At 35.9% G+C, this 7,877-nt stretch overlaps 1 protein-coding gene across 1 annotated transcript; it reads right to left on the bottom strand.

Annotated features, from left to right (window-relative positions):
- Positions 1-4,419: 4,419 nt before the first annotated feature.
- Positions 4,420-7,483, bottom strand: LOC110924766 (auxin response factor 18). The gene is made up of 5 exons (XM_022168760.2): positions 7,411-7,483; positions 6,914-7,117; positions 5,582-6,728; positions 4,703-5,505; positions 4,420-4,596 (listed from the first exon to the last, which is right to left on the bottom strand). The coding sequence occupies exons 3-5, from the start codon at positions 6,686-6,688 to the stop codon at positions 4,533-4,535; spliced, it is 1,974 nt and encodes a 657-aa protein (XP_022024452.1). The 5' UTR covers positions 6,689-6,728; positions 6,914-7,117; positions 7,411-7,483; the 3' UTR covers positions 4,420-4,532.
- Between the last annotated feature and the right edge of the window lie 394 nt (positions 7,484-7,877).

Raw genomic sequence — 7,877 nt, 5'->3', positions numbered from 1 at the left:
AACTAGTTATTTTTACCAAGATTAACATCAAAATTCACCACTATCACTTATGATCAATTACTCAAACTTGCAAATTGTTCAAGTATCTTGTTCCTACTAGCAACTATGATGTTTTTAAACATGTGTACATCATCATCTTCACTATATAATGAAAACCCACTTGTCTAAAAGTGGTAAATCACCAAATTACTCAAATTCTAGCAATTTTACTTCAAATTTCTACTTAGGGTTTGTTCCTAAGCAATCATACTTCATTAATTTGGCCATAGCCTCTATGATTCTTGCAAAATTCGCATCATGCAAATTTAACAAATTTTCACAACTTCATAAATGTTAGAAATTCGACATACCTTACGATCCCCACGACTAGGTGATCGTTTCTATGTATTAAATTCCGAATTTGGCCTTCATTTGATCTTCCAATTTGAAGATTTTGTTGAAGAACTAGGGTTTGCTCCATGGAGCTCCCTCCTGGCTTCTCACGCACGCACACACACATATGTGTGTGTGTTTGTTTTATTTTTAAGTTTATAAAACCATTTGTAAGTTACCCGGCTTTGGTCCCTCGTGTTTGGTTAGTTATTAATTAGGTCACAACCTAATTATTTTCAACAATACTCTCACTTATTAACTAGGTTTAATATTCCTAGTTAACTTAGCGGGTTCGGGAATATTTATGACTAAGTTTATTTTAGGCCCCGTTAACTCGGGCCTTTTGTCCATTTTATTTCTTTAAAGCTTTTATTCATTTTTATTTATTATTAGGATTAATTATTTAAATCCTAATATTCCACCGGGTAAACTTTTACCACTAACGGTACTTTACCCGTCTTTTAGTATTAACGGGGTTTAATTACCAAACCCGTTTTCGGGGTGTTACAAGTGGCTTGATCCCGATTAGTTGCACGCCTCACGGTAAAACCCCGCATGTGAATTTTGAGGGTGTGACACTTCTTCTGTTCTCCAATGATCTTCAAATTACCGATGCTCTTCATACCGCTGGTGGTCTTCATAGCGATGCTCCTGATCTCTTTCTTTAGATAACTGTGTCTTAAGTGACTCCTCTTGCTGATACTTCAATCTCCAAAAACTTTTTTTGACATGTGTAGAATAGTGTTCAAAAATCATAAAGTGCGGGTCATGTGGCATAAGAAAACAAAACATAACGTATAAAAAATCATCATCATCATTATACTCAGTAAATTCCACTAATAGCAAAGCAAAGGTAGGATCTGAGGAGGGTAAGATGTAGACAGCCTTACCTCTACCCTATAGGAATAGAGAGACTGCTTCCAGTGAGATTCCCGGCTCAATAGTAGATTTATTAAACTAAAGTGATTATTTAGCTATTTTTAATTTTAAGGAAAAAAAAGTGAAAATGAGGATGGTCAAAGGGAAAAAAACAGCCCGATCATCAAAACGGCGCAACACACTCGTTTACTACTTGGATGATGTAAGCTTACGTATCCCACACGTGAACTTATTATTGTCTTGTCGTTTGTTTGGCCTTCACGTGTGACTATTTATATTATTCGTTATTAGATTATAACTTAGGCATTAAATAAACTCTGAGTTTATTAATACACAGTAATGTAATGTAATAGGTTTATATATTATACTATATATATCTTTTTTCAAATTTTATCATGTTAAGTTCGTTGATCGTTTTCATATTTGAAGCTAGATTGTTTTAAGTAAAGTTTTATTGAACATCTAATTTTTTAATGTTTTTTTACTGGATTAGTTATCAAAACAATGGCTTTACTGGTCAGACCGGGCATACCATTTTTAAAACCAGAATGAGGGTTTCAAAACCCTATGGGTAGAAAAAAAAGTTTGGAGGCAAAAGTAATGAATGAATCAATTGTAAATATTTTGGAAACACAAAATAAAAAAATTATACATATTTAGAGTATCGGGTCCAACTATTGATTCGCTCGACGGTTCATCTAATTGGACTAGAAATCAGTTGACCCAAGCGAAGATGTTGGTAATACTCAATCAGACCAGTTATATAGACGATCATCAATCTTACCACTAAGTCCTTTACAGTTATGTGAACATTATCTTCAAATAACAACTTAAAAGGAAATGTTATGAAACGGTATTTTAACAAAAAGTTGAATTAAAAATTAAACTTTGTTTGTTAGTGTGGGATAGCTCACTTGGTAGAGGCACATGCCTCTTAAATCGGAGGTCTTAGATTTAAAACATAAATAAATTGAATATTTTATTATTATTAGTGTAAAGGGGTAAGATTTATAGTTAAGAAAATTAAATTGTGTTTGATATCTAGCTTTTTGTTGACTTTGTGTATCGTGATATTCAGAATTTGATGAAAAAATTGAATCTTTGTGTTGTAATCACTATGCTTTTAAATATTATAATGTATTAATAACTAGATTTATCACCCGCCGCAATGCGGCGGGGGATTCAATAGTTATATATCATGTTAGATGAAAGGCAATTGTTTCTCACATGACCACAAGTCTGTGTGTAAAACCGAGGAAAAAATAACTAAGTTGATCTTTGACTCGCACGTTGCGACAGACCTATAAAACGGGGAAAAATAGACGCGCTGCGACGAACATGTCAAACAGGAAAAAAAATAGATGAAAAACGTTGAACCCCACACGCACGTTGCGGCGTGTTAAGTCGGAAATTTAGAACGACACGTTAAACGGAAAACTTATGAAAGATGAAAAGTATATAAGAGACTAAAGTTGAAAGTAAAAAAAAAATGTTGAGATTAAATTGCAAATGATAAAAGCTTTGGATTGAAGGTAAAAAAAATTAAAGGGGTTAAACTGCAAAAGATGAAAACTTTTGAATTAGAAGTGAAAAATCCGCAAAAGATGAAAAATTTTGAATTAGAAGTGAAAAATCAAATTAATCAAAGGGGGTTAAAATACCAAAGATCAAAACTTTAGACTTAAATTGCCAAACATTGAAACTTTAGAGTTAAAAAAGAAATCAATTAAACAAAACCACGAGCCTGTGTGTAAAACCGAGGAAAAAATAACTAAGTCGATCTCTGACTCGCACGTTGCGACAGACCTATAAAACAGGGAAAAATAGACGCGCTGCGACGGACATGTCAAACAGGAAAAAAAATAGATGAAAAACGTTGAACCCCACACGCACGTTGCGGCGTGTTAAGTCGGAAATTTAGAACGACACGTTAAACGGAGAACTTATGAAAGATGAAAAGTATGTAAGAGAATAAAGTTGAAAGTAAAAAAAAATGTTGAGATTAAATTGCAAACGATAAAAAGCTTTGCATTGAAGGTAAAAAAATTAAAGGGGTTAAATTGCAAAAGATGAAAACTTTTGAATTAGAAGTGAAAAATCCGCAAAAGATGAAAACTTTTGAATTAGAAATGAAAAATCGAATTAATCAAAGGGGGTTAAAATACCAAAGATCAAAACTTTAGACTTAAATTGTCAAACATTGAAACTTTAGAGTTAAAAAAGAAATCAATTAAACAAAAGAGATAAATAGATTTAGTTAAATTGATGTTTAATATTATTATTATTTAATAAAAGAGATAAATAAAAAAATAAGGGTGAGAAATTACCAGAGAATGACACGTGTCTAAAAAGGATTTTTGTTTATTAGTATAGAAAGATTTGATTAAAAGAAAAAAAAATAGTGGGTAATGGTAAATTGGTAGTATAATAGAGAATTAAAAAAACAGGGAATTAAAACAATGCCAACTCTTGCGGCACTTCAATGGGACATTCATTCAATGTTTGGAGCCATGTTTGGTCTACCATGTGACCTCTGCCTGTTTCATTTTCCACTTTACCCCTTCACTTTTCACTTATTTACACTATTCCACCTTCTACTTTTTTTTTCAGTATTTTCTCAACTATTAAATATAAAATTCACTATCTTCATCTTTACCTTTTCATGCTTTGGATCTCACTATTTTTTATGACCATAAATTTTAAGTGTTATACTGATAAAACTAAAACTTCTTAGTCAGAGGATCAACACATACCGTTGGTTAAAAATTTATGTTTAAAAAAAAAAACATATTGGTATAAAGAAAATATTGACGAAGTTCATTATTCTAAGAGCAATCTAGGCCTTGCTCACCTCTGGTTTCGTCACTGCTTTTTTTTTATTTTTATACCATAAATTTATTTTAACGTGTTGATAACCAAATTTTTTAACCAGTTAATGTATTGACAAAACTTGATTTTTTTTCAGACGGCATAATCGTTATATATACATATGTCAATGTGGTGGTCAATTTATCTCACCATTTATATATTACTACGAAATTCCTTTTTTGGCTTTTTCCTGCTTTCCCCAAGCGTGCACGATATATCCACTTTTTTATATGTATATTTTTATAATTATCTTCAACAACCTTTGCTGTTTCTAATAGTGACTTTTTAACAGAAACCCTATAAATAATATATTCTCTTTATTTCACTTTAATTACATAAATATTAATCATACTGTTTTAAACAAAAACAATCTAGTTATCACTAACCAGAAATTTCACAAAAACAAAATTAAATTAAGAATCCATATTGCTCAAATCCGTTGATATTGTTAACCTTCTTGCTGTCTTCATAAACTCACTGTAAAAAAATAAATAAATAAATAAATAAATAAATAAATCACTGTACAAGATTAAAACATTTAAATTTGCAAAAAAAAAAAAAAAAATATGGATCTTGATCTCACCCAAATGGTTCATCCCCAATCTGTTTTCGGGTTCCGGTCGAATCCCAGTAACGAACGCGATTCGGGCTTACAGATCTTTCGATTTCGAACATGTTACCGAGTTTCTTACATAACTCTTCGTAGGAATCGAGCAATGAGAGATCAAGTGTTCGGCCTACATCTTCGGACTCCATGAAAACCTTACAGTGGCCCGTATCAAGGTTCGGGCTCAGGTCCGTTTCTTGGCCCGATCCGGACCCTGACACGTTCCGGTTCTGAGAGATTTGTTGCTCGGTAAGAATGGGCTGACCGAAGAGTAAAAACTGAGATGTTTTAGCTACTTTAGGAGTTTCGGGCTCTTTCGAGCCCGTGGTTGAGTTCCCGATTGTTAACATACATGAAACGGGCTCGGATTGGGCTTTGTTGAACGACGGGTTGGAGTGGGAGGGTTTCATTGCGGTCGGGGAATAACCCGAATTGAGTTTGGTATTGACTTGGATATCTGAGAGAGATAAACCATAATGTGTGTGCCTGGCTCCCTGCATGCTAGCAGGATGATGAAGGTTCAGATTCTCCGGGAGTTGGTAACCGAAAAGTCCGGTGGTGGGCCCGCCAAAGAGGTGCGGATGCGGTCTGCACAATGCAGGAATCTGGATCGGGATTTGGGGTTCTATTTGGTAATCCGGGTGCTGCGATGGTCTACATTTCTTTCGGGGCGGTGAGAAAGGAGACATGTGGATCGCGGGCATTGTTGATACTAGTTCCACGAGCCACGGGTTGACCCGTTTCACGTTTTGTAGCAAATCGGGCTCGTCCCATGTTACCTGCATTTTAAAATGTAATGTCATATTGTTTACATGATTAACATCTATACACAAAGAAGTCGGGTTCGAATTGTACCTGCAAGAGTCTCCATGGTGAATCGGGCCAACGGATCGGGTCAGCGACCTGGACCGAAGAAATGGTTCCCATGAACCAACTGATTCGTGACGAATCCTCGGTTTCAAACGGCATCTTAAATCTCATCCCCGGTGACCACCGGATCTGCATTGCGTTCTTCACAAGGGACGCCTTCACGCAAAACTCCGGCGTGCTAGCTCTCGGGTAGAACTCGACCTCAAACGGTTGCCCATTCGTCGCTTGTTTAACCGCTTGAATCACAGAATCAGCTTCCACTTTCGCTTTTCCAAACAGATCACCGCCGCCACCGCCGTTGTTACCGTTTCTGACTAACGAATACCCGCCATACGGGACGACACAATTGCCGCCAGCCGGATTCCAACCCGAAGAAGTTTCGGGCCCGCCCCCGATTCCTCTTTTGGCCCGTCGGATTCCTACGCATAGATCGCCATTCTCCGCTCTTAGAAACACAATCGAATCTCCGGCAACGAGTTTCTTATGGTTCACAAACGTGCTCCACCCTGTGGTGAGCAAATGCCTCCGCGGCGTCCCTCGGTAGATGTGCCGAAACTTCCACGTGTCACCGTGAACGTCTTTCGCTAAAATCGTCTGCACGGGCGGGTCCGCCGAGTAATCAAGCCGCGGAAATATCGTCTCCGCGCAGTACCTTGGAACCGAAAACCCGCCACCGTTATTCGCATCCGATTGCGTCAACGTCTTCGCAAACGACGTCGGCTTACCTTGCCCGTCCGAAGCTCCTCCGTTTGGAGAACCCGCATCTTCATCATCAAAACAATTAAACTCACCGGATCCACTAACCGGAACCAACCCGATTTTCGCGTAGACCTCATCGGTCTCCGTATCCGCCATAAACTTTACTGAACCAACCCGACACGGAATCCAAGCCGGAACCCTCGACTGAGGGTTCCGGTCTCTGAATTCCACATTTCCCGCGGCATGCTCAGCATGACCCTGCGGGAAATAGTACACTTTCGTGTTGACCGGCGGCATTTGAATCATGCTGCCGGCACACGCATGCCATAACTGCGAATCTAAAAATCTCTCGGATTCTTTCAAACCCTCTTTTGATTCCATAAACGTAATCATGTTTGGTCTTTTTCCCTATCAATCAACAAACTTTATACCTCTGCAAAAAAAAAAAAAAAAAAAAAAAACACTCTTCAGTTTATATGATTGCATAACCTCTGCTTCATAGTAAATGCTGTAATCAAACAGTTTCAAAATAAAAAAATAAACAATATAAAAATAATAAACTAATCAAACAACAATATATATATTCAGTTAAAATTAAATATCAATTGCATCACTTACCTTTCAAAATCTCCTAAAAATTGCAAGAACAGAGTAGACTCTCATTTTCTTGAAATTACATTTTGCATCCCCAAATTCCTAAAATTTAGGGCTCAAAATCTTGAATTTACACAAAACCCAGAAATAACTGAAGCTAATCCACAAAACCCAGAAAGGATTGAAGCTAATTCACAAACCCACAAAGAATCTTGATGGAATATTCACCTGTCAAGAACAGAACACAAGTGCATCATCAACACCTACAGCTACACCTACTACACACACTCATGCATTCAAACCCACAACAAAGATTTCACAAGAAAAAGATTCATTCAATGCTTTTCTCTCTCTAGACTCTGTTTTGGATCACTACAAAAAGTCCAACCTTTATTATATATATATATATAAACACACACATTAACAGTACAACTCTTAACACACAGTGGTGTGTGTAATTTAATTTTATCTGATTCTATGTGGGTTAAAAAAAAGATTAAAAATTTAATATTTTTTCTCACCTTTTTCTTCGGATCTGAAGAAACTCTGTTGTATCTTCAGAAGCCAGCATAACAACAAAGATCTAAAAGCAAGTAATCCTTTTCTCCCTTTTTAAACTGTTTAAATAACCCATTATTTATTATTTATTATTAATATTATTATTTATTTATTTATTGTTTATTTCACTATTAAAATATCACTTTATTTATTCTCTGTCATCAGCTGAGCAGATTTCAATTCTTCTTCAAAATATCGCGAGATTTTGAAAGTGTGGTGAGAAACTGAAAGTATTGTAAGATGACGTGGAAGTCAACAAGTCTTGTAAACAAGAACAAAAAAGGTCCAGAATGGGATGAAGATGTTTAGATTAGGGATAATTGTTTTGCTTGATTTGACTAGTTGAAATTTTTATTAATTGTAAGGGTTTGTTTGTCATTTGTGTAAACTTTAGGGGGGTGTTTTGCAAATTGGTGATTCTTGAAAGTAA

Source organism: Helianthus annuus, chromosome 2 (assembly GCF_002127325.2).
Source record: "Helianthus annuus cultivar XRQ/B chromosome 2, HanXRQr2.0-SUNRISE, whole genome shotgun sequence".
Taxonomy (NCBI): Eukaryota; Viridiplantae; Streptophyta; class Magnoliopsida; order Asterales; family Asteraceae; genus Helianthus; species Helianthus annuus.
This window is presented reverse-complemented; position numbering and strand designations above follow the sequence as displayed.